This window comes from Daphnia magna, linkage group LG6 (genome assembly GCF_020631705.1).
Source record: "Daphnia magna isolate NIES linkage group LG6, ASM2063170v1.1, whole genome shotgun sequence".
Taxonomy (NCBI): domain Eukaryota; kingdom Metazoa; phylum Arthropoda; class Branchiopoda; order Diplostraca; family Daphniidae; genus Daphnia; species Daphnia magna.
In genome coordinates, this window is record NC_059187.1 from 1,137,995 (window position 1) to 1,162,523 (window position 24,529).

The 24,529-nt window shown below is 40.2% G+C and overlaps 8 protein-coding genes across 13 annotated transcripts; 4 read left to right on the forward strand and 4 right to left on the reverse strand.

The window, feature by feature from the left end:
- Positions 1 to 194: 194 nt before the first annotated feature.
- Positions 195 to 4,776, forward strand: LOC116924893 (piwi-like protein Siwi). 2 transcript variants are annotated; one of them, XM_045174900.1, is made up of 16 exons: positions 195 to 360; positions 1,127 to 1,292; positions 1,364 to 1,572; positions 1,637 to 1,738; positions 1,794 to 1,889; positions 1,951 to 2,115; positions 2,196 to 2,497; positions 2,554 to 2,662; positions 2,737 to 2,881; positions 2,960 to 3,101; positions 3,161 to 3,329; positions 3,410 to 3,541; positions 3,604 to 3,779; positions 3,839 to 3,971; positions 4,044 to 4,361; positions 4,441 to 4,776. In XM_045174900.1, exons 1-16 carry the CDS (start codon positions 232 to 234, stop codon positions 4,555 to 4,557), a joined length of 2,610 nt encoding a protein of 869 aa, XP_045030835.1. In that variant the 5' UTR covers positions 195 to 231; the 3' UTR covers positions 4,558 to 4,776. The 2 variants fall into 2 exon arrangements, with proteins under 2 accessions (XP_045030835.1, XP_045030836.1); XM_045174901.1 differs by lacking the exon at positions 195 to 360 and having other exon boundaries at positions 1,153 to 1,292; positions 1,408 to 1,572.
- LOC116924889 lies at positions 4,668 to 10,551 on the reverse strand. The gene is given in 12 exon segments (XM_045174898.1): positions 4,668 to 5,528; positions 6,764 to 6,907; positions 6,970 to 7,177; positions 7,244 to 7,419; positions 7,488 to 7,609; positions 7,676 to 7,771; positions 7,836 to 7,989; positions 8,051 to 9,163; positions 9,165 to 9,328; positions 9,389 to 9,527; positions 9,598 to 10,084; positions 10,271 to 10,551. Coding segments are annotated over 12 exon segments (2,988 nt in total). The 5' UTR covers positions 10,294 to 10,551; the 3' UTR covers positions 4,668 to 5,366.
- Positions 5,610 to 6,966, forward strand: LOC123473692 (U-scoloptoxin(11)-Sm2a-like). The gene is made up of 5 exons (XM_045174908.1): positions 5,610 to 5,769; positions 5,889 to 6,125; positions 6,207 to 6,276; positions 6,342 to 6,478; positions 6,553 to 6,966. Exons 1-5 carry the CDS (start codon positions 5,668 to 5,670, stop codon positions 6,727 to 6,729), a joined length of 723 nt encoding a protein of 240 aa, XP_045030843.1. The 5' UTR covers positions 5,610 to 5,667; the 3' UTR covers positions 6,730 to 6,966.
- Positions 10,552 to 10,739: 188 nt separating the features above from the next.
- LOC116924890 (fanconi-associated nuclease 1) lies at positions 10,740 to 14,290 on the forward strand. Its single transcript, XM_032931475.2, is given in 8 exon segments — positions 10,740 to 12,027; positions 12,029 to 12,046; positions 12,115 to 12,425; positions 12,493 to 12,850; positions 12,909 to 13,105; positions 13,173 to 13,719; positions 13,791 to 13,905; positions 13,980 to 14,290. Coding segments are annotated over 8 exon segments (2,775 nt in total). The 5' UTR covers positions 10,740 to 10,944; the 3' UTR covers positions 14,126 to 14,290.
- On the reverse strand, positions 13,750 to 16,486 carry LOC116924895 (cystinosin). Its single transcript, XM_045174906.1, has 11 exons — positions 16,245 to 16,486; positions 16,076 to 16,187; positions 15,820 to 16,005; positions 15,616 to 15,756; positions 15,454 to 15,553; positions 15,260 to 15,379; positions 15,015 to 15,185; positions 14,832 to 14,949; positions 14,663 to 14,765; positions 14,499 to 14,595; positions 13,750 to 14,105 (listed from the first exon to the last, which is right to left on the reverse strand). Exons 1-10 carry the CDS (start codon positions 16,294 to 16,296, stop codon positions 14,502 to 14,504), a joined length of 1,197 nt encoding a protein of 398 aa, XP_045030841.1. The 5' UTR covers positions 16,297 to 16,486; the 3' UTR covers positions 13,750 to 14,105; positions 14,499 to 14,501.
- Positions 16,487 to 16,727: 241 nt separating this feature from the next.
- LOC116924900 lies at positions 16,728 to 18,369 on the reverse strand. Its single transcript, XM_032931493.2, has 3 exons — positions 18,266 to 18,369; positions 17,472 to 17,613; positions 16,728 to 17,399 (listed from the first exon to the last, which is right to left on the reverse strand). The coding sequence occupies exon 3, from the start codon at positions 17,394 to 17,396 to the stop codon at positions 16,869 to 16,871; it is 528 nt and encodes a 175-aa protein (XP_032787384.2). The 5' UTR covers positions 17,397 to 17,399; positions 17,472 to 17,613; positions 18,266 to 18,369; the 3' UTR covers positions 16,728 to 16,868.
- On the forward strand, positions 18,321 to 23,648 carry LOC116924894 (2-amino-3-ketobutyrate coenzyme A ligase, mitochondrial). 4 transcript variants are annotated; one of them, XR_006647895.1, is made up of 11 exons: positions 18,321 to 18,473; positions 18,552 to 18,807; positions 18,870 to 18,897; positions 18,969 to 19,043; positions 19,132 to 19,339; positions 19,427 to 19,610; positions 19,674 to 19,866; positions 20,269 to 20,446; positions 20,517 to 20,846; positions 20,935 to 22,864; positions 22,943 to 23,648. XR_006647895.1 is itself a non-coding variant. In XM_045174903.1 (9 exons), the coding sequence occupies exons 1-9, from the start codon at positions 18,458 to 18,460 to the stop codon at positions 20,672 to 20,674; spliced, it is 1,296 nt and encodes a 431-aa protein (XP_045030838.1). In that variant the 5' UTR covers positions 18,321 to 18,457; the 3' UTR covers positions 20,675 to 20,863. The 4 variants fall into 4 exon arrangements, 3 of the variants coding, with proteins under 3 accessions (XP_045030838.1, XP_045030840.1, XP_045030839.1); XM_045174903.1 differs by lacking the exons at positions 20,935 to 22,864; positions 22,943 to 23,648 and having other exon boundaries at positions 20,517 to 20,863; XM_045174905.1 differs by lacking the exons at positions 20,935 to 22,864; positions 22,943 to 23,648 and having other exon boundaries at positions 20,501 to 20,675.
- On the reverse strand, positions 20,766 to 22,044 carry LOC116924897. Of its 2 annotated transcripts, none has more exons than XM_032931486.2 (4): positions 21,905 to 22,044; positions 21,651 to 21,838; positions 21,214 to 21,590; positions 20,766 to 21,151 (listed from the first exon to the last, which is right to left on the reverse strand). In XM_032931486.2, exons 1-4 carry the CDS (start codon positions 22,042 to 22,044, stop codon positions 20,951 to 20,953), a joined length of 906 nt encoding a protein of 301 aa, XP_032787377.2. In that variant the 3' UTR covers positions 20,766 to 20,950. The 2 variants fall into 2 exon arrangements, with proteins under 2 accessions (XP_032787377.2, XP_032787376.2); XM_032931485.2 differs by having other exon boundaries at positions 21,651 to 21,841.
- Positions 23,649 to 24,529: the final 881 nt, after the last annotated feature.

Consider the following 24,529-nt stretch of genomic DNA (forward strand, 5'->3'; position numbering starts at 1 on the left):
AATGTTCAATTGGCTACGGCTGACGCTTAAACAAGGAAAGGTTTTACTGTTGTTGCCGCATTTTGCCGACAGAAGCTGGGAATAAGAGGAGGGGCCTACTTATCCTTTAGGACGGGCAAACACAAAGATCGCACCAATCGGCTGTAAGAAGTTAGACCGATTTTTAAAAATTATTGTTCGTTTTCATAACGTCATCAAAAGAGAACTTCAGTTTGGCCACAAGAGCCGAAAATGTCGGACGCAGGAAGCGGCGATGGCCGTGGTGCTAGGAGACGTGGGCGTGATATTCCATACAATGTGCCCAGACGGCCAGAGGAAACGACTGCGAATACAAGTTCATCCTGCGGTTCTTTTGCACAGGTGCGTTCTTACTGAATTGCGGATTTTTGGCCAAAAATTGCATAAACAGCGTCCCTTTTGCCGCCCAAAAAAAAACTGAAAGAAAAAACTACGCACACAGAAAACAGATATGATTGGGATACGCTGTCGTATGATAAATGCATAACCAGGAGGCGGTTTTTATTCTAAAATGATCGAGTAGATCATGATAGTGGCTTCGGCCTTGGTAGCGTTCCGCCCCGTAGGTAAAAGCCGAAAGAACGATTGTCTGGGAAAGCCATCCACTTTCCCATTTAGAAATTGGGCCAAACATTAACGTACGGTGGATATCTCTAAACAAGTCTAATGCAGTCAACAAACTGAAAATGTCAAAGGCCTTTCCTCGGCTGCGGAACATTTTCAAAATGTCTCGAGATGCAGAGGGAGGATCCATACCGAATGTGACACTCGGATGTCATATTCGGTTGGATCTCTTAACGATAGTCTTGATTTAAAAAAAAAAACGCATGGGCGGAAATGTTAAACGAACACGCAGCTGTTATAGAATGCCATTCAACGAAACACCGTAACAATAAGCCACGCCGGAAATAACAACAAAGAAAATTCTGTTTCCCGTCGTAAAAAAGAGAAATGTTACTAAGCTTTTGTCAAAATAATGTCTCCCAGTAAAAAAAGGGGAAAAGAAATTAAATCGATTCGTTAGTTGAAATGATCAACATGTCCCAATCTTAAATATAGAATAAATTTCTAATGCACAAGTGTGGCTATCCACGAAAATCTCCATCAGGATCAAGGAGCAGGACGTGGTGCGGTACGAGTCGGAGGACCTTCAAGTGAAAGACAAACAAGTGACAGAGATGCGGGACCAAGCCGCGTTAGGACATTTGTTGCCAGCCGGATGGACGAAGTCGATCGTGAACTTGTAACACGTCCAGCTGGATTCAACAAAATCGGTAAAAATGTTATGAATAAAAAAAAAAGAGTATTTCCAACAAGGTGTGCTTAAAAATATCAAATAATCCAGGATCGAGAGGAACACCGCTGAATGTCATAACCAATTATTTTCAGTTAATCAAAAGACCTGACATGCATCTGTTGCAGTATCGTGTTGATTTCACGCCGGAAGTTGATCATCCCGGCGTCAGAAAGGCCCTCGTCCGCGTCCACGAGCCAACGCTAGGAAAGTACATTTTCGACGGCACCCTTCTCTACAATACAATCCGTCTCACGCAAGTAAGCAAACACGAAACATTTTCGTTTAAAAAAGAAATAGTATTTAATAATGAATCCACACTAGCCGCTGGAATTGGCCTCACGGCGAAATTCAGATGGAAGCGACGTGAAAATCACGTTTAAACTGGTCGGAGAAATTCAAAAAGAAGATGCAATTTACTCAACGGTAGGTTTCAATAAAACCCGGTTTATATTTGCATTTAAATGTTTTCGATTTTCAGGTGATGAATTTAATTTTACGCCGTTGTATGGCTATGCTTAATTTGGTACTGATTAAGCGAAATTATTACGACAAAGAAGCTAAAACCGACGTTCCAGTACGTAAACGTCGATCTTTCTTTTCAGATTGAAGTCAAATATACGTTTTTCAATTGAAAGGGTTACCCTATAACTATTTGGCCGGGATACCTGACAACAATTCAACATTACGAACAAGATTATCTTTTGAAATTGGACACCATTAGTAAATTTCTACGTAGAGACACGGCACATGATGTGATGGATAAAATTCGTCGTCGACAAGCAGACCTTACTGATTATCAGGTTTAGTAGACTACCCCCTAAAAAAAAAAAATCTTTTTGTATAATCTGATTTAAAAATAATAATGTATGCAACCAATCAGAGTCGAGTGAAAGGAGAACTACTCGGCAAAATCGTGATGACAGGCTACAACAACAAAACGTACAGAATCGACGATGTGGATTTCGATAAAAACGCGCAATCGAAATTCTATCTACGCAAAGAAGACAGAGAAATCACCTACGAGGAATACTACAGAACGCGTTACCAACAAAGGATAAGGTATCCGTTACAGGCGTTGCTTATGTGCCTGCCATCACGTCGCGATATCAATCGCGGCAACACAGAGCCCATCTATCTCATCGCAGAGCTGTGCGGAATGACGGGCCTTACAAAAGAAGAAAGGTTATTTTATCGCAAGTAACGAAAATCAATTTCTCTAAATTCAAGCTCATTTCTAGGTTGGATTTCAAATTGACCAAAGTGGTAGCCAACTTAACGGGAGTCACGCCTGACAGACGAGTGGCCACTTTAATGAAATTTCGTCGCCGCTTGGAAGGGACTCCGCAGGTATAATTTTCGAGTATCGACATAAATCAAGTGGGTGAGCTAACAAACTCAAATACAAAATTGTAAATGATCAGATTCAACAAGAGCTTCGAAGCTGGGGATTAGAATTCGCAAAGGAACCAGTACCATGCAAGGCAAGAATTTTATCCACATTCCCTCTGATGATGGGCCCAACAGAAATTCGAGTTACGAACGGCGATTGGGGTCGGAACATGCAAGGTAAGTCTTTCTTCAATTATCTATAGAAAAAAAAAAAAGTACCGAATACATTTCCTTACTGAAAACCTTCCCGAACAGACAAGAAAATGTACGCATCAGTCAATTTAAACAACTGGATTGTTTTGCATCCTCGGGCCACGACCGATAAAATAAGATCGTTTGTTAAGCAAATCAAAACGGTAGGGGATCCACAAGGAGTCCATGTGTCGGAACCTCGTTAGTAAGTCAATTGTTCGTTGCACCCCAAAAGAACTTTATTCAAATCATTCGATTTAAAAGCATCGCGCTAGAAGGTGATCGCACAACCCATTACATCGACGGATTAAGAGATCAAGTAGCAAACGGGCAATACAATATCGTTTTGTGCGTGTTGCGTTCGCATCGAAACGACACGTACAATGCCATCAAGAGAGAAACCTTGTGCAAAGACGCAAGCATCATTTCACAGGTATTTTTTTTTAGGTTAAAAAAAAGGGGGGATCTTGATTTGACTGTACCAGCTGATAGATGTAACTTGATCTTATTAAGGTTATTACAGAGAAAAATCTAAACTTGGACCCAGGCAAACTAAAGTCGGTTGCTACAAAAGTGATGATTCAAATGGCCTGTAAATTGGGAGCCGAACCTTGGAAATTGGGTAAATCCCCGTTAGACACCAAGGTAAACACGAAATTCGCAATAAAAAAAACAAACTGTTTCGTGACACTCCATGTTCCGAAAAGAAATTTATGGTGATAGGTTACGACACTTATCACGACGCTGCAAATAAAAAAGCAGTTGGAGCTTTCGTTGCCTCGATCAACAGCAGTTGTACTCGTTACAATTCGTCCGTTAAAATTCATTCGGCCAACGAAGAGATTTCGCCAAGTTTCAGAGATCACATGCTAACCGCCTTGAAGTGAGTTTTTAATTTTAAAAATGAAAACATTTTGAGTTTGATTATGCATTTGCTTACAGGGCTTATTACACAGCAAATAAACAGCCACCACAATCAGATCTCCCATTACCCCAGGATATAATTATCTATCGAGATGGTGTTGGAGCTGGGGATATTCAAACTGTTCTCAATGTCGAGCTGCAAGGAATCAAGGTAACTTTTCTTTAAATTTTTTTCAACAAATAGAAAAGAAAATTCAAATTGGTTCAACACAATCGCCTACAGGACGCCTGCAGGGAAGCGTCAACTGTCTTTGGCAAAGACTACAATCCTGGCATTTCTTTCGTGATTGTAAGTAAACGGGTAACCACGCGCTTTTTCGTCGATAAAAGAGATAGACAAGAGAATCCACCGTGTGGAACTGTGGTCGACAATACGGTGACGCTAAGCGAACGCTTCGATTTCTTCTTGGTGTCGCAAAAAGTCTCACAAGGAACGGTGTCGCCAATCAATTGCAACGTCATTTACAACTCATCAAATCTACCTCCAGATTTTCACCAAGCTTTAGCGTACGCTTTGACTCATGTCTACTTCAATTGGGCGGTAAACTATAGTCTTAAAAAAATAATAATATTAATAATCTTTTCATGTGTGCAATGACGCGAATCGCTTCAATTTTTAGGGTACACTGCGAGTACCGGCTCCGATTCAGTACGCACACAAATTAGCATACCTAGTCGGTGAGAACATTGAGCGCGTCCCTCACGAAGACTTGGCCAAATATCCCTATTACCTATAAAGCCGTTTTTTGTACTTGCCTCAGTAAAAGAGGAAAAATGATCTCCCCAATTAAATGAATTCTTTTAGTGTTCCTCCACGCATACCTATCTTAATCTGTTAGCGATTCCATTTGAGAAGTCCTGTGAACTGTATTAATGTTAATCGTGAAACAAAATCACATTACAACTCAACCAACACCGGATGGATGGGTCATAAGAGCCTACATAAAAAAAAAACATGTAAACAATTATTATTACTATTATTATTACGTTTTCACATTATTTTTTTCTTGTTGAAAGTTTTAACTTTGACCGGTTATTATTTTTATTTTTTTTTTTTTTTAACAATGCAAACCTAACAAGGGGACCGTCTTTCAAAAACTGATTGATAGCAGAACAGGCACTCGATGTGGTGTGGAGATAATTGAAATCTGGATTGGGTTACATAAATAAATGGGAAGAATAACGAGCTCCGAAATTCCAAGCCCACAACACGCGTAAACAACTACCATCATAAACGGGAGAGGAAAAAAGACAGATCGCCATAAGGATACGGGAAAAACACGCACCTCGGTAATGTCACTTTTAGTGAAACCATTTCTAAGTGCCAAAGGAAAGGAGGGGGCAAAAAATGTCACGCCGCTTTTACACGAAACACGCGAAGGCAAATGTGAACATGGATAAAAGAAAGAAAAATTGAAAACCGCAAAACGCGGCAATTCCTTTGGTGATTCGCAACTTAAACTAAACTGATTAGAGGGAGAGGAAAAAAGAATAGAAAAAAAAAAAAAAACCAGTTCTAACTTGGATGCGACGAACAGCTTGTCTTTTACGCCGAGAGAAGATCTCCGCTGTCGAATAATTGTTTAGCTCGGCGTTGAAAATCTTCAGAAATCCAACTTTGTCGTAACAGCTGCGATTCTTCCTTTAGGACGGCTGGAAGGTCGCGCCGGAGTGCAGCTCGACTCATTCTCTTGATAGGCAGTGAGTTCTGTAAATAGAAAAAAAACAAAAAAACACATTTATTTTTATTCCCTCTGTGGAACGAGAACAGGAATGACGTCATACGTTTCCACAGTTTAGTTAGCTATCGCATTTCGTCTCACAAACATTCGGGACCCTCTAGCGCAATGATGGCTGCATGCCCACTCATCTTGTTACTAATCGCTACAGCTACTCTAATCGCCGTATCGAACTCCACCGACGACCTAATCACTATCTACCCTTTACAAGTAAGTACTTCATAAAGCTCTTTCCCCAAATTAAGCATGTCGATTCGGGCTTTGTTATACAAGCACGCAAAATAAAAGACGAATGCTACTTGACGGTCGGTCCAATTTGTCAAGTGTAGATAAGAAGTGAGCGTGACCTGCCAAACTGCGCAACTGCAAACACAGTTTGCAGCATACTTCAAAGGAGATACTGGCTGCCATCTATTCTCCATCGCTATTGTCGCTGCCCGGAGGGAGTCGATTGCCCAGCTGACTGGACAGGATCTGATGACGTAGCCACCAACGTCACATCGCTCGTGCGTGTCATTAAGGGACCCAAATATTCGCTTCCACTAACTAATCGGGCCCAAATGAAAGTAAGTTTTGTAAAACCATCGACTTGATGTACACAATAGAAAAAAAAAACAAGGGCCATTCTTTTGATCCCTAAATAACAGTTTTGCTCGTCGATGAAGACGATTGAAACTTGCGCAATCAATCAATCTGCAGTCAACGTCAGAATGAACGGTATGATAAATGAATAAATTGCCTAATTCAGTTAATGCGAAGAGAATTCTCGTGTTTTTACATAGGCTCGATACAGACGGATCACTCACAATTTCCAAGTACGCGCGTCTTATGCAAATGCCCTAGCAATCACACGTGGCAGCAAAGTCCTATGACTGGTGACGCAACCAGTAGACAGACATCATCCTATACATGCAAGCCCGTAAGTGTTTCACACAAGGTCGAGCAGTTTTGCCTTCACTCAACTATTCAGTACATCTCCTCTAATTATTTTAGTTGAAACGATGCCGAAGCCGGTCTAACTGTGGAGCAATCACTGCCGATACGTTTTCAGTTTATCCCTACTGTCTGTGTCGAAGAGGAAGCGTGTGCACAATTGAAAATCGAACGTTAACCCATGTCGAGGAGCTACACTACTCGGGGCCGGCCTATCTTGGTGCCTGCAAGCCCTGACGACACAGGAAAAATCAGAATACTATTATCATACCTGCGAATAAAGAACTGCCAAATTAACGACCCGCGGAATCATTTCTTCTTGGAAACTATCCGGCAGAAAAACGTCATCCACCAAGCCTAACGTTTTAGCTTGCGTTGCCGTGAGACGTCGTCCTTCGTGTACCAGCAAACTCAACTAAAATGTTTGAAAATATGTTTATACCGAAAATAGAGTTACCAAACGTTTAAAAATAATACCAAATTCCTTGATGTCGACGGAAATGTTAAAGGTAGTCCACCCTCGCTACTTTGGCCGAGTTTTACGTAAGGCAAATAAAATGTGGTTTTGTCGCAGGCGTAGACGAGATCCAGGTAAGGTAGCATGGTAACCCCCAAACCGATGACGGATCCAACTAAGCCGCCAACAAGTATTTTATCGCAGTTGGCCAGTTCCGTGATAAACTCTCTAATGGGGCACAGATCCAAATTTAGTGGAATTCAATTTTTTCGTTAGATAGCTGATTATAGTTACTGTATGTGGTTCACGATGGAAATCGACGATTCCAATCTTGAAGCCATATTGTCGTGAATAAGTGAAGGAAAGTCAATTCCCGTGCAGAAATCAGGTCCTGCTGATGTGAACAGGACAACATGAATCTGCGGCTCCATTTTTAGCTTTCGCAGTAACATGGAAAGCTCTTTTAAAATCTAGAAAGAGAATTGAATCAAAATTATAAGATTACTGTACAAAAATAGCTTGACGGTTTTCAGCATACCGAGGAATTGAGACTATTCCGTAACTTAGACGTCCTGGGGCAGAGTGTGACATACAGAAGATGTTCCTTGCAACGAATATGAATTTCCTGACAACTTGCGCTTAGTTTAGCTGCCAAATCTTCTGTGAAATGAAGAAAAATCATGAAACATTGGGGGACAAAAGTTTTTGTAAGAAGATGGTACGCACCGGTGCCACGCTGAGATGATACCGGTTCTGACGTATCGTGTTTAACCGCTGTATAACTATGATCTTTTTTCAACGCGTAAGAGGCAGTTTGCACATCTGGAAATGAACGGTTAATTGCATATAATGTTTTAGGACCTCATTGGTTAACTTCAGCTATTACCGTCTTGGGCATGTAAAACTTTTCGGTTGCCGTTCGGGTTACCATCTGAACTAGAACCAGAGGAGAAAGTTCGACGACGAACAATTTTTGAAGCATCGGCAGGATTGACCAACTTACGAGGAACGTACACCACTCTGTCTTCATTATTGGAGTTCTAAAAACAAAAGTAGGTATTGAATTTCTATCAATATTTTCTAATACAGGGTCACGCATACTTGAAGGGCTTCCCACTGCTGCAACGCTCGATCCTGTGGGACCGATTCCACTGAAGAGGGGATTGAGGTAGTTCGTTTCTTCCTATTTTTCTTTGGAGGCGTAGACTCCCTTTCAAAAATTCCTTCCTCTTTGATGCGTTTAGTACGTCGAGGAAAACGTAAATCTTTTTCGGAATTGTTCGACTGATATTCCTTGTAGGTTACTACCGCCTGGGAGGCTCGCCTTCTGCTTGATCCTTGTACTTCCATGCTACGTAATATATTAGTGACCATCTCATCCGCGCAGAGCTTTTCGACCTCTCTTGATAGTCTAGGAGTTTGTTTGGTTTCAACGGCCGGTTTAGTTTCAGCTTTGATTTCATAGCGGGCTTCATCAGTCGCTTTGGCTGTTGAGCTTGGTTTGGTTGGTTTATTCACAGGTTTGGCCCCTATGATACTTTTAGGGCCCATTTTGTGATATTTGTGCGGCTTTGGATGCGGTTTACTTTCTGCCACTTCGTCACTTGATATCTCTGCATGGCCTAAATCCGGGTGATAATCTGAATCTGCAGAGTGGGCACTGATATCGACTAATTCCTGATCCCGCTTTATTTTTGGAACGACTAAATTTGTTACAGGTATCTTTGTCATGGCTACCGTCGTTTCTATCGGATCAGGATCCAGTGGTTCACCATGAAGCGCAGCCATTGCAGCTTCGAGATCGTCAGTTTGAGGGGTTGGAGCGGGAGTAGGAGGGTGATGAATATCTTGCGGATCACTTAACTGTTTCTTGCTATTATTATGCACTGGTTTCGGGTACTGATAGCTAAGATCGACAGGAATGGCTGCAACTGCCATTTTTCCTGTTGGTTTGGAGCACGTTTCCGAAAACACATCTTCCTGACTATCCATCCCGAAATCCGTCTTCGAATCTGGCGAACTGAACCGGGATTTCTTCACCAAGCGATTTAACTCTTCATCAAACGAATCATCGGCATGTATCTCTAACACTGGCATCCTAGGGGCATCGATATCTGGTGCTCCTTCGTTAGTTATCTTGCTGTGTGGGCTTATGGCCGTCAAAGCTGGCATTCCGACAGGGTCATTTAAATTAACTTCATCATCACTTTTTACAGGTTTTATCAGATTGGTTCAACTCTGATGTGTAAGTCTGCTTCATTGATGCCAAGATAGATTTTCTATGTTCTTCATCTATTGGTAAACTACCTGCTATGTGTGAAGTGGTGGTAGATGTTACTGTCATTTCTTCACCATTGATCAACTCCATGCTCAACGGCCCTAGATTAGATTGAATATTAGGTGATGGTTTGTTTTGGATCAATTGTGAAGATGTCTCACCATCAGCCACTGGCTGAGATTTCATAACAGGAGATGTATTCTTGATTGTTGCTTGTCCAGAATTTTGCAAATGTGAAGAATCACTTATATTAGGTAACTGTGATGGTTTGCTCAATTTTAGTTCTTCACATTCACAAATCTTTTTGGAAAATCACAAGAATGTTATTGATAATGGTATTAAAAATTTCTGCATTGTTTATACTACTCACTTCTTTCATCACTGATTGAGATGAAACTTCTTCGTTGAGTTCCTTAATAGTCTCAACATTCTTCTCAGTCTTGAGAATTGGAACTGTAAAACCTGGTTTAGACTCTTGAATAGGTGTGCCCTTAAAAACATATTCTAACACTGAAATTTCTGGATTGGTGGCATCCCTTCCAAGCATTTGCTGTGGTGCTTTGAATCTTGGTTTTGGGAAGGATTTTTTTGCTCTCTGCCCATATGGTTTCTCTGGATGTTGTACTGGAGCACGAAGCTGAGTTGTGCCTTCCAAACGGTTAAATTGGCTAGCCATTACCACTTCAGAGATGGGTGTGTGGTCAGCGTGATTGGTAAGTGAAAAAGGCTCATTATTACCACTGCTTTGGAAAATGTGTTTTGGTATATTGCTTTCACTGCCACTGCTGCCACTTTGCATGGATTCTACATTTCTCATAGATTTAGGGAACTGTGAAGATGATGTAGCAGGCTGTGACCTTGAAAGAAAATGAAAGCTGAATTAATAACAAAAAACAAGTGTAAAGTAACCTGATGCCAATCAAAATAACACTTTTACATCACAACAGAATGCGAACAAGAAAGAAACTTGCTAATAATTAGGATTTTTGCACATGACAAGGTTTGTTACGATTTGTTACGTGAATTTTCTTATTATTGCTCACTTCGAACTTCCATCCGTAGACATGCTTCTGCAGGTGCTTTCCCGGTACAGTTGCGAGCCAACCAAACTTTCCCTCCAAAATCCGTAACTGCTTAAAAGTTACTTGTACAGTTTACGAAATTGGGGAACTATCAATAAAATTTGTTATTTAAACCACAGTAATTTTGTTGACAGGTATTTAATGGCAAATTTTATTCAAAGAAGTCACACACGAGTTTACTCATTTAAGCGCCGATCGACGACAACGTGACGTCATTCAAATGTAACCATTGGCCTTCCCCCCCTATCCTATCTGTCTTGGTTCCACCGGTTCTCCTGATTTTAGATTTTAGATCTAAATTCATCAGTTTTTTATAATATGAAACTTCAAACCAATCCCCTTTCATTTACTTAATTTCAGTTGCCAAAATTTTTGTTATTTAAAAAAAAATCTAAATAAATTAGTTCGTTGGCCGTATGGAAGAGAGAAAAGGCTTCTATACAAAATGTCGGCGCCCATTACCTAGGTTTTTAAATCGACAAATACAACCTGCGGGAGTCGGAAAGAAACAAAGCAAAGCTCGAATAAAGTTATCCCTTATACAAAATAACTGTTAAACTGTTAATCATGAAGACTATCCCTGAAGACTAGTATTTGGGGATAAAGAAAGTGGCAAAAATAATACATATACAAAAATGAATCGCAATCGTAAATCAGTGAGCAAGACACCAGTTCAAAAAACAAACTTACTCCATTTTTTTCAACGCACGCCTGTTTCTGTTTCCTCTACCCAATTAGGTGCGACTGAATCGATAACGATACCACCTTCAAACTTACCAAATCCATCTGCCACTCCATTTATTACAAGAACCAGACCACCGACAGAATGCCCCGGCTGTAACAAGATTGTGCAGTATTATAAACTAAATGATCATCTTGATAATGAGTGTATTACCTCACTACTAAAATCATCTGGCAGCAGTCTAGAAGTTAGTCTAGCACCAAAAACAAGAATAACTGACCTGGTTGTACCAGAACTAGTTTTAACGACCCCTTCAAGTACTACAACTACACCTGAGAGTGAAGAAAGGGTATTGAATCTATCATCAGTAAAACAAGGTTTGAGTCCTTCAACATCTTCAGTCACAAAGGAAGAGACAAAAAATGATCCCTTACCAATAAATGATGTTTTGCATACTACTCCTTCAACACCTAGAATTCAAAAGGAAAAAAGGAAGTATAACTCTTCATCAAAGAAAAATTTGGCCAGAAGACAGCAGATTTCGGTGCATTTCAAGGATCGTCTAGTGAAAACAGATAACCAGAAAAACTCAGACACCATCCTCAACAAATATTCAGATTGGTCTAATGTTAAAAAGAAACTGTTTGTTGATGAAGCAAAACCTACCAAGTTTGAAAGCCTTCCTTACTATCTGGAAACTTTTCTGTTTTTGCTAAAAACAACTTTTGATGAACCCCTTCATCAACACTTGTTTAATGAAGAAGATCACCATATATACAATGAATTTAAATGTTTATCTTTGGAAGCACAGAAACTTTATGCCAGGTTGTTTTCCAGAAAATTTCAATGGCGTAGAAAAGAAAAAATTGCATATGAAGACATCGCAGCTGATTTGGGAAATGCCTTAGCAGAGTTATGTTCGACTTCCCTCCTCCTTGGAATAGACCAACTCGATGATTTACCAACACTTCTTAAACTTCTCACACAGTTCGAACTTAAACAACTATTTAAAGAGACAAAAATTCCTTTTAATGGTAAAAGGAAATGCCGCTGAGGTTCGACTAACTTATAAATTAATTGCTTTCTTTTTTCAGTTGTACATCAGCTATTTCATTTCCAATAGGTGCTAATGAAGCATTGCCGAAGCCAGCCTTGCCTATCCGGAAGTGTTCAGTCGATGAAAGATCGGATGACGGCTAAAATCAAACGTCAGTACGTCAAGGAATGTTATAAGTTAAATGAAGAGACACGCCGCATATTCTTGCGTCTTATTTTGCTGAGTACGCTCCATCAGCGGCAAGAGGAAGAAGAAGAAAAAGGACAACAGCAACAGAGTTTCAAAATGCTTCAAGTTAAGATAGGAGAAAAATCCTATCCGTCTTATCGGATCTTCAGACAAACACCGATATTTAAACAGCGAGATCATTTCCTTAAGTAAAAAGCTTGCTTTATTGTGTTCTAACAAGCCGTTAATTTAAATCTATTTATAATTATTCCAAAGATATGGTGAAGCTTCTCTGCTGGAACTGCAGATCAGAGATTCTTACGATAACAAGCAGTGGGAAACTTTGGTAAAAATGACAGAACCAATTCAGAAAACTTTCGAGGAGTATTCGAAAGAGTATCATCGAGATGATCTCGACTTACCTCTTTTTCTACGGAGATACACAGCTGGTTCGGTTTTTGTTTACATTTTTGACAAACGCATTGAGGCTCTTCAATGCTTGAAGAGATATCGCGAAGCAGTTGATCTCATTAAGATGTTAATCAATCAGAACGTTTACTTACCTACCCATCGAGGCTACTGGTACGAACGTCTCGCTTTAAATTTGGAACAGCATCTAAAAGAACCCTACGAGGTACTAAATTGTTAATTAAATAACTTGCAATTTACAACTAAAACTACTTTTTAAATAGGCTTTCGAGATGATTAAGAATGCATTGAATGATTCGTGGGTTAGCTCAGCACACAGATTTGCTCTTAGTCAGAGAGCTATGAGACTTTGCCAATCTCCTAGATGGAAACAAAAGTTGGGACCCCTTCTTGGCGAGTTACCTCTCTTAACTGCTGCTGAACCCCGTTGCGTGATCATCACTGGACGCTCTCTACCTAGGTCTTTTTTTAGTTTGGTCCACTTCGATCATTTGAATGTTATTTCTTAAGTGTACCCTCCTCGATAGAGACCTACCAGGACACAAGTCGATGTTTATCCGTGGAGATTCCGATGCCAATATGGATGTTGGTGACATTACACTATGCTCTGTGGAAGAGCTTGTTCTTCAGCATTATATGGAGAATGGATACACCCATGGCGTTCACGGTGAAGGATCGACGTTATGGACAGTCATTGGCCTGTTATTTTGGGATGTTATTTACAAATCCGAAATTGCCGATGTTTTCCTCAGTCAATTCCAAGCTATACCTCTCGATTTTGATACGCTTGATTTCTATCAGTCTCGCCAATCAGTCATAGAACATCGTTTGGACTGCATTCGCAACTGGTCCAGCTCCGAAATAATGGAAGAAATTACAAAAATTTGGAACGAAAACCACGGTCAAACGTCACTAGTTTTTTGGGATAGATTCAGCGACTTGGACCACGTCGGCGGATTAATTCAGTGCATATCTCCACACAGTTTAGCAGCCATTTCACAGCGACTTCTCCAAAACTATCGGCACTACAGATCAGGATTCCCTGACTTGACGGTATGGAATCCCAAAGAAAAGGTAAAATAAAAAATTACAAATGAGCGGTAATGAAGTAAAACCAAAACTTGATCTTTAATTTCATTTTTTAGAAGTGGAGAATTATCGAAGTTAAAGGTCCTAACGATCGCCTTTCACCGAAACAAACTTTGTGGCTGGATTTTCTTGTCTCGCTTGGAGTAGAAGCAGAAGTTTGTCACGTTCAAGGTATAAATACCTAATTAGTTTCATTACAGTGACAGCAAAAAGAATTTTTTTTTTTTTTTTTTTTTTTTCAACAGCGGTTGGTGCTAAAAGAATGGGGGCGACTCCTCAGGTGGCTATCAAAAGCAAATCCCCAAGAACATTGGAAGAGGAAGAGGGACACGGAAACGAAAAAGTTGTGCGGAAATCCCGTCGCGTGAAAGCTAAAATTGATAATATATAGAATTATTTTATTGCGACTCGCAAATTTTTCAAATGTGATTCCCGTTGAATTTTATTCCGTCGTTAAAGTAGACCGAAAGAGTAACTTGCATTTTCCATAACAAAATTACCACAATACTTTCCTACATTTCTACTTAATTTTGCGAATCGAATTAATTTGCATCTTGCAGCGCCTTATTTTATTAATTTTTTTATATATATATTTTTTTTGTAAATAAGAGTTTATCATCTAGGAAGGACTCGATAAGAGTTATATTTCAAAGTTAAGACGTGCTATTATTTTAGCGGCATTAATGAATGAGACACCGAGATCTTATATAGAAATTTGAATAGAGAAATCGCGTGACAATATCTAAGAATTCAAAAACGGATACCCATTATGCCATTATCGATGGAGTGCTTCGATCGTCGTCGATTGGTAGATAATCGTCACGATTAATGGGAAGGTAAACAGCAGGTGGGTTGTTGTTCCTAAAATATGAAGAATAAAGCTGAAGTGAAAAAGCTTTTCTTTATCAACGCATTCGGATAAACGAACCGATAGAGTACGTAGTGTTGAACAATGAAGAGCAAATCAAACATGACGGAGAAAAGGCCCAGGCCGAATTTGGTAGGATCACCAAACAGGGAATCCCAATCATCTGTTTTGTTTTTTAAACAGGTCAAAGACCATATGGCTGTGTAAGAATTTTTCAGTTTTTCAGTACCATTGTTGTAAGCTAATAAGAACATCTGAAGGACACTCAGCAATCCACCAGTAATATCAAGAAGCACTCCACCAATCGAATATCCAATAGTGCTTTGTCGTTTGTAGTTCAGGTGTGCCTTTTCCACAAAAAAATTATGGTTAACATTCTTAAGAATGGTCACTTATTTTCAGTTGCAAATACCTGAGGAATGTACTTGATCAGGGTTACTATTAACTTGACGTAGGAGCAATAGTAAAGGAGAGAAAGATATGTAATACTATAGGTAACTGCTGCTATAGTGCTGATGAAAATAAATGCAGAAGAAACACCGATGAACGCCCATGTGTAGGGGGACACTTTTTGATCACCTCTCTATACCAAGATATTCATAGAATTATTTTATTTTAATTAATACAGCCCCACGTGAAAAACGTTTGATAGTTTACCTCGTATATGATGCACTGTATGGCAGTTAGAATAGAGAAAACGGTAGCGTGCACTGAAAATACCACATCATTTGTCTGGACTGGAATGACGCCCATGGGGTGGATTTCATAATACTGGAGCTGTATGCACAAATCGGTGGCACTCCTTCATTAAATGATAACCAATATAGAATTTGAAAGAAAACTCTAAATACCTGAACACTTGGTATCCAGTAGAGACCCATATTAAAGAGGCCATAGACAGAATGCCCAAGCACATTCAGGACAACATAGTCCAAGTTTAAACCAACAACACTATGCCATTAAAAAAGAATAATAGTTAAAGATTCAGGCTAGGAAGTTAAAGTGAAACTTACCATTTTCGCTTAAAATTTTCATATATTTGAGGATAGAAGGAAACTGACCAGGCAACAAAATAAATCCAACCAACAGCAATGCACACAAAGAAAACTTCCTCAGAGTGAATAATAGTCACCCTGACATATGCCTCATCATCACTGCAACATAGATTATACAGTTGTTATGAATCACTAGTTAAAATCTAATTGGTCAACACTTACTTTATGGCTGGGGTAGTGGCATTGAAGTAGACTGTAACATGACCACCACGAACAGCATGAATTGTCAAACTAACATTCAGTCCTTCTGGATTCCCATATAGAGTCAGATTTCCTAGATTGGTTATCTTTTCTGCTGCATTCACAGGCTCATAAAGAGGGTAGATTTCGACAGGATCATTAAAACCACTATCAATGTTTGGAAAAATTCTAATGTTTGTCATTGTGTGTAGAATGTTGAGTATCATAGAGATCCCACCTGAGTGATAACACTACATCTGTTTCACCACCGATATGGACTAGAACATCATGAGGAATGCAACTCAATTCACTTCCGCCGCACCCAATCAAGACTAGAGGTAAAAGAAGACCTAGAAAAAAAAGGAGTTAACTACACCAAGGCGTAAAGCTTGGACACTATAACTTACAGATGGCAGCGCACCATTGTTGTCCACTTTTACGAGAATGTGCTACAGTCATGTTGAATCAATTCTTAAAAAGTTGCCGTGACCCTTCTCCAACGATCACTAGTTGTATGTACGCCCCCCCTTTTGGATTTTTACACTCGACATTCAACCCCAAATCCCAAAACGCAGTATCAGCAGACGACGTAATTTGCAAAAAAATATAAACAACAATCTGCCAGCATTGTCATAAAAATGGGTTCTTAAAATAAAATTTTGCGACCATCGTGATTGCCTGACATGTTAGCAACAAAAAAAGGGGGGGGTTTCCGTTACACCCGAGCGTTTCAGCCGCAGTGGAAATGTCATACAACTTAAGTTTTCTACAGCGTTCAATCACGACTTGTTGTCACGCACCCCTGGCGTTATGTGTTTGTAACACGTGATATTGCTTTACCTCCACTGCATGTAGTAAAAGTACCACAACAAAAAAAAAAAGGAAAGAGAGAGAATTCGCCAGATCGTGATATTGTTAACATCAATACGCTATTTTCACATTCTATTCACGTTGAAACCGTTTGTCCCCACCTCCCTATTGTCACCCCATAAGTAAGAAAAAAAAAAAATTTAAAGAAAAGGAAACTAGTTTTAGAAAGGTCCACTGTATTCACGCTCTAAAGGCCGCAATTTTCTAGGTGGGGGAGTCGTTTTGCGGGAGTCGGTCGTCTCGCCATGGCTGCCAACACTGGCTTGCTGCAAGACATCACGCTGTCTGTCGAGCGTTTTTGCCAAAACACGCAAGGCACTGGCTTTTTGAATGCACTCGAAAGTCATCAGCGAATCGAATGTCGACGAGGATGTAGGTGATGGCGTCCGTCTTTGTTTCGACACACCAGACGAACGCTGCTGCTGCGGACCAATGGGTTCGTGAAAATCATCGATATTTTCCAGCAAAGATGAGTCTGAATTGGTCCAAACAGATAATGGACACGATTCTGACACGTAGTTGCTGAACTCGTCAGGGGACGACTGAACATCGGGATTAGCAGACGGTTGTTCGGGACGGACTCGCGGATCTGTCACTTTGTGTGTGGCTGTCCTTAATCGTCGATTAGGATTAGCAGATTTTGGCCGCCGAAGTTCCGATGACGCCATCCTTGAACGATGCTTTGGCATTGACTAGAAAAACAAAAAGTCACAAACGCTTTTACCGTACTTGTTTGTCCCCCATCAAAAAGTTCCAGTACGCACCTGCGCACACCTTGGCCACAACCTCCCCAGGTATAGGGGAAAAGACGGTTACCACCCCCCACCCCTACCCTCAGCACGTACACGAACCAGCTGTTGACTGAATGAAGAGTTGCCTGCGCAGCTCATCATTTTTTCAGCATACCTTCCAAAACATGTCAGTTGGAGTGAAGAAAGAAGATCGACACGATGAGTCAGCATATGTACACATTCATTTATCATGGAACTGTTCAAAATAATTGCTAAAATTTAGCTCTTGATATCCACTTGAGCATGTTTCATTACGATTATCGCGTTCGTTATATAATAATCAAATGAACAATCAAGTCTACCGGCAGTAGATGCAGTAATCCATCAGTTTATCCATCATACAAAGTTTCAGAATTGCATCGGTTGACAATGACATCGCGTGCTCAAAAGAGCCTATACAAAATAACGGACATGTACATAAACGACTTGTTTGTACACAAACAGGGGAAGAAAAAGATACACAAGTTTTCTTTTTCCATTATTTTCAAAGTTACGTCAAATCATAAATTTTACCGCCCCTGAAATTCTCGCATTTTTGTAAGTGTAGAAGAGTCGAACATGAAACTATTACCACTTGATGTGTGCGCATGGTAACATATGTGTACCAAACATATGTAGGTTGCTTGATCGATTAGATAGACATATTATAATTTACGAATGATGTCGTGTGAGTCGACAATATAAAAGTGGCAATCTGCCAATCACCTCCTTTTGTTTTGTTTTACCTATATACAATCTATAAAAACTTTTATGAAAATAGCACTTACAAAACAGCTGACTGGACGTCTAATTAGTTTGACGCGCCGTATACATTTTGGCCTATCTGGCGTAGTACCACCCCACGACGTCAACAACATTACAAGAGGAGGAGAAGAACCCGAAAATAGATTTTGGGGTTTTTGGAACGCTGCCTCCTGCTTTGTCGCAGGTCAGTCGTTCATACTGTTTAGTCACGCAACATGTTTCATACAGCAGGTCTGTAACCTGAAAAAATCATGTAAATGAAAAAAAAAAAATCTATTGGATTCTAATTATTTTAAATGCTTCGATTAGCTGGTCGTTCAGGATGTCGATGGCTTTTAGTGAAAAAGGATTTCGTGCAGGGAGTGTGTTCTTTGGGTAGACGATCCAACAGCAATGCACTAGCAGCTGCCCGTCAGCTGCTGGAAAACGAGCTGGAGTCGATTCGCCAAGCTGGAACGTTTAAAAACGAAAGAGTCATTACGTCCAAGCAAGCTGTCAGTGTCCAAGTTCAGGGACAACTTCAACCTCTGCTCAATTTCTGTGCAAACAATTACCTAGGCCTATCAGTAATTCACGTGTTTCTTTATTCAATAAGTCCATTAAATTAATTTTCGTATAAATTGACAGGGTCCATCCGGATGTTATTGAAGCAGGTGTAAGTGTTGACTCATCTTTCGTGTATTTCTTTTGCCAATTCCCAATTGTATGAATAAATTAATTATGCAGAAAGAAGCTCTCGACAGGTATGGGGCCGGCTTGAGTAGCGTGCGTTTCATCTGCGGAACTCAAGACATCCATAAGGTCTGTACTGGAAATAATTCATAAATGACGTTTTACATGGTTAGTACTTTCCCTAACTGATGATGATGTTTCAAATAAATTAAAAAAGACGTTGGAGAAGAAAATTGCTGAATTTCATGGCCGTGAAGATGCCATTCTCTATCCGAGTTGTTTCGATGCCAATGCTGGACTTTTCGAGGTCCTTCTCAGTCCCGACGATGCCGTGATTTCAGACGAACTTAATCATGCGTCCATCATTGATGGTATCCGGCTTTGCAAGGCTAAAAAGTTCCGTTACAAACACAAGGACATGGCTGGTTAGTATTCAGAAATTTCGTCCAAATTATCCCTTCACTTTTTCAATAGCGGTTTTTAATTGCCTCTTCACGCCAAAAAATTAAAAGATCTCGAGGAGAAATTGAAAGAGAGTCAAAACGCACGAATGCGCTTAATTGTGACGGATGGCGTCTTTAGCATGGATGGTAACGTGGCTCCATTGAAAGAAATCAGCCAACTAGCTGACCAATATCAATCAATGATCTTTATCGACGAGTGTCACGCCACGGGCTTTTTTGGAGTTACCGGCAGGTACACAATGATTGATGTGTTTCATTTTTACTGATAATTAAGTGTCCTGATTTTCCACGCCAGAGGAACGGAAGAATATTTTGGTCTCACCAACCGAGTTGACATCATTAATTCAACTTTGGGCAAAGCCTTGGGTGGAGCTGCTGGTGGCTACACGACTGGCCCCAAAGAATTGATTCACCTTCTTAGACAACGATCACGGCCTTACCTTTTCTCCAATTCACTTCCGCCGCCGGTTGTCGCCGTTGCTCAAAAGGTATATACTTTCTTCTCATATCAAAGAGAAATATGTGATACCTTTTGTAGTCCTTGAAAAGTTGTTGTCATGTTCTGGTGACGAACAGAAGAAGAAAACAAACAAAAACTAAAGTTTACAGCTGATGGTGTTGCCCTACGTATAGTGTTAGAACTAGCGGAGTTGATGTAGCTGGAAATGGCGTGACTACATTCCTACCCTAGCATTCTTTGCCGTGACTAAGCTGAAGCACGGCAAGTGGCATCAGTCTGAAAAAAAAAAGAAAAAGAAAAACAACTTTAAAAACTTTTTCTTTTGTTTACCAAATGATCACGATAAAACTTTTGTTTTTACCTTTTTCAAGAAAGAAGCCATCGTACTAACTTTCAGTCTTAAAAAAACAAACATAACCACCTTTCTCAGGCACTGGAATTGGTTATGGGAGGGTCAGGTTTATCGCAAAAAGTAGCAGCTAACACGGCACGTTTCCGACAAGGAATGTCATCAGCTGGATTTCAAATTCTGGGCGAAAATCATCCCATTTGCCCCGTATTTCTAGGAGATGCTAAACTGGCTGCTACCATGGCCGAAAAAATGTTGGGTAAGAAAACGTAATGAGACTTTCTAATCAGGAGTAAAAGTAATCCATCAACAGATTATATTGATGATAGGTAGAGGCATCTACGTGATTGGATTTAGCTACCCTGTCGTGCCTAAAGGAAAAGCACGAATTCGCGTGCAAATCTCTGCGGCCCATTCGTTTGACGACATCGACCGGACCATCGAGGCCTTCATCGCAGTTGGCCGTGAGCTGAACGTCATCCACTAGAGAGAGAAGGAAAAAGAAAATGTTAATGATAAACAAAACCTCACACGCCAAAGAAAAAACACGAAGTTTACCCATCTACCAATGGCGAAACTTTAAAAACAAAAATGAAACTGTATTTTGAGCGCGACAAAAAAGACAAAGCTATTATTTTAAAAGACTAGTTAATATAAAGGTCTGTCAAGTTGGCAACTACCGATTTATGTTTAAATTTCATTAAAATCTAATTTTTTAAAAATTTTTATGGCATATCTTCGAAATAGGTGGGGTGCACCGGGGTCATTTTGTTCTTCCCAAGGATCCGTTAGTTATTTGTTGGATGAGTTCCATGGCGTAACTGAGAGTTAAGGTCGTGTTTATTTGCTGAGCCTCCAATTTCACTAGGGCATTCTGCACAGCATCCATCCTTTGAGGAACATTAGCTGCCGGAATTTGAGAAGAGAGACGTTCCGTGGTATTTTGAAGTGAGGTAATCATTCCCTGTGAAATTTTACGATAATAGAAATCACAACAAATAGACACTTTTTTCACTTGTCATATACGTGATGATGGTGCAAATCTTCGGAGATTGTGTCCAGTCGACCCTGCAGCGTCGAGTTGAAGGTTTCTAGTACTGCCGTTGGCAATTCTTTTAGATCGGCCAGTCCGAGCTTCAAATCGGATATTGTAGCACCATAAGTGGCCAAAGAGGACTTTAACGAATCAAGCTCTTTGCCAATGTTCAACATTTGAGGGGCCTCTTTTAGACTGTCTTTAATGTTGCTGACGTCAGTCGTCATCGACGTCATTTGTTGACGGATGTCCTCCAAACCTCTCGAATAATTCTGAAGGACGTAAAAGTGGTAAGACTGATTCAAAGTCAGCTCCTTAATGGTTCTCTTCAGCCCCAAAATGGTTTCATCATCATAAGAGGCAGGAACTGAAAAAAGCACTCACAATGAATATACAGCCTAGGGAACAATGAAATGTTATTGTCTACCACTGGCCAGTTTCTCAGAGAGTTGTTGTACTTCTGTGTGAAGCAGCATGACTATCCAACCGAGGACTAAAGTGCCTCCTACGGCAAATGATATGCAGGCAATTTTTAACACATTGGAATAGGAGCAAGACAGTTGGGAAAGCGAAGGAGAATGAGATCCATTTCCAGTCTCACCTCGCCTTTGCTTCCTACTAAGCGCAAAAATGCAAAGAATCATGGTATTGATAAATTAAAAAAATTACTCCTGATTTTACCTTTTTGTTCGAATCTTTCGCCTAACTTGCACAGTCGGCTGAGGGGCCAATGAAAATTGCAAATCAGATGCCGAGTCGCTGTCACTGCTGGCGGCGTTCAGCAGTTGAATGGCCTCTTTATTCATTTCGTTGTTATTCATCTCGGCGTCCGGAGACAGGGACGAATATGCCGACTCATGTGTTCCCGCTGTGAATGCAGAGGGGTGTGTATATAAATTTCAGCATGAGATAAGAAAATAACACACAAGATTAAGATTCTCTTTCATTTGACGAAATTCATTCGCAGCAGAAGACGAATGATGATAACAACAGCTGGAAGAGACATCTAGCGAACGAGAATGCCATCTAGCGTCAAGTATGACAATGGATGAAGAGTGCAATGAACCGTCAGTGGGCTCGAGAGGACGCAGCAGTCGTAAGATTTGAAAGGGATGAAACAGACGATGGGTGGAGGAATTCAGGTCGTGAAATTCTCCTACGATCAACTCATTTCGTTTCTTGAGTCAAGCTCGTGAACTTTTCATCTTGAATGAGGCAGCAGCAAGAGGGAAAGTTGATTATATCTTGACTAACACCGCCTACAACTACTACTACTACTACTAGTTCTACTACAGCATACAGTTAATGATTTGATGATCTACCGAAAAATTGCGAGGCCATATTCAATTGCAACCATGGTTGATGATGATTATGTGGATAATGATGATGAATACCACAAAAAGTTGTGAAAAAAGTCCTTGGCAGTAATCAATTTTTTCTTGTCCGGATTCCTTTCCGTCACCCCCAACTGCAGACGAATCTTTTACCAACAACCAGTTTTTTTTTTTTTTTTTTCTAAATTAAAAAAAGATGGCCGCTGATAATAGAGGCTGGTCGTTTACAGGTGCAGCAGCCCAAAACAAGAATCTGCAAACAGTTGTCTCTCTCTGCATACAAGAAGACGAAGAAGAAGAGAGAAAGGTAACAAGTCGCTCTACTTTCACTCTATGTATGCTGTTGGCTAGTTTTTTTCTTTCTTTCTTAACTTTGCATCAACAGACGAAGATGGTGTTCCGCTTTTTTTTGTGTGTGTGGTAGTTGCTGTTCCAGTGTTCCAGTGCTTCTGGCGCTGAGAGAGAGTCACACACACACACTCACACACACCAAAGTTACTATACCAGCCCAGCAGGTAGTAAAGGTAGTCGGTAACCAAACGTCAACCGGTTCGCACGCACGCGTATTTTTTTCGTGCTGTTGTCAGTGTGGTTGTGCATATTTTCTCCCCTATAGCCATTTTTTCGTGTCTTTTCTCCATATTTTCATTACATTGTTTTTAATTAGTAGTTCTGCTACTGCTGCTGCCCTCTGTGTCTGATTTCATCGTGCATCCACCCCTTTTTTCCTTTTCCCCAGTCGACTACAAAAGTCAGTTCGTGGAATTCGATCAATTGACGTTCGCCAATAGTTTGTGTCAATTGGAATTCCAGTGCCGTTGGGGAGGGGACCGAATTGAAAAAAGTACATTTCATTCCGTCAGTGTAAAGAACCACACATCAACGAGTGTTGCATGCGTGTGTGAGTGTCTATGTGTTTGTGGGGTGAAAAGAAGTGCCTCGCGGGGGTGATAAATAACAACGGAACGCTTCCGGCCGCTGGAACGATGATGGCCTTGTTGTTATTGTAGTGGTATAGGGTTGGCCATTTTTTTTTTTTTTAATTCTAAAACAAAACTAAAAAAACAAAAAGAGAAAAAAAAATAATATTACAACGGATATACAGCAATTTATATCATCATCATAATCGTAAAGAAGAAACGTCAACAAATAAACAACACAAGGTGCGTATATATTGAGGCAATTTTATATTCGCAAAATTTTTTTTTCTGGCAACAACAACAACAAAAAAAAAGGCGGAAGAGAAGTCATCATTTTCTCGCATCGGTAGCCACAAATAATAATAATTATGGGTTAAGGCTTTCTCCTTTTTTTTTGGCGATTTTCTCCTGTTTATTCAACCAGAAAAAGAGAAAGATGAAGAAGAAAAAATTGTTGTAAAACGACGACAAAAATCAATGGCCTTCTTTTTCTTTCTTTTTTTCGGCAGCCAAGAAGAAGAAATAAGAGCGTTTGGATTTTATCGACTGGAACGGGAAATAGCTTAAAGCTCACCGATGATCCGGATGACAGACTTCTTATACGATCAATGACGCAAACAAAAAATAAAATACTTTAATAGAAAATGGGGGTAGAGAGAGAGAGAGATCTACTACAGGTCACAACCTTTTTCTGTTATTTTTGTTTTCTTTCGAAACGATAACCCGTATATAGCGAAAGGCTACTTTCACAGTTGAGTTGTTGTTAGCACGGAAAACAATCGACGGAGATCGTGACCTACCCAGTTTACCTCTACGACTTGTAGAAAACCCTTTTTTCGCAACACGATCGATGAGGGCAGCAAAATTGCCAATTTTTTGCGATCAATAAGAAAGCAAAGCATTTTCGTCAAAGAATTTTTTTTCTGGAGGGGTTTACGCAATTCAAGTCCTTTGAAAAGATTACCACTTTCATTCAAATCGTTCCACTTCGTAGGGTGTGTGTAACCTCAATCGGACATTTCACAAGGCGATGCGATGAAATATTTGTCGAA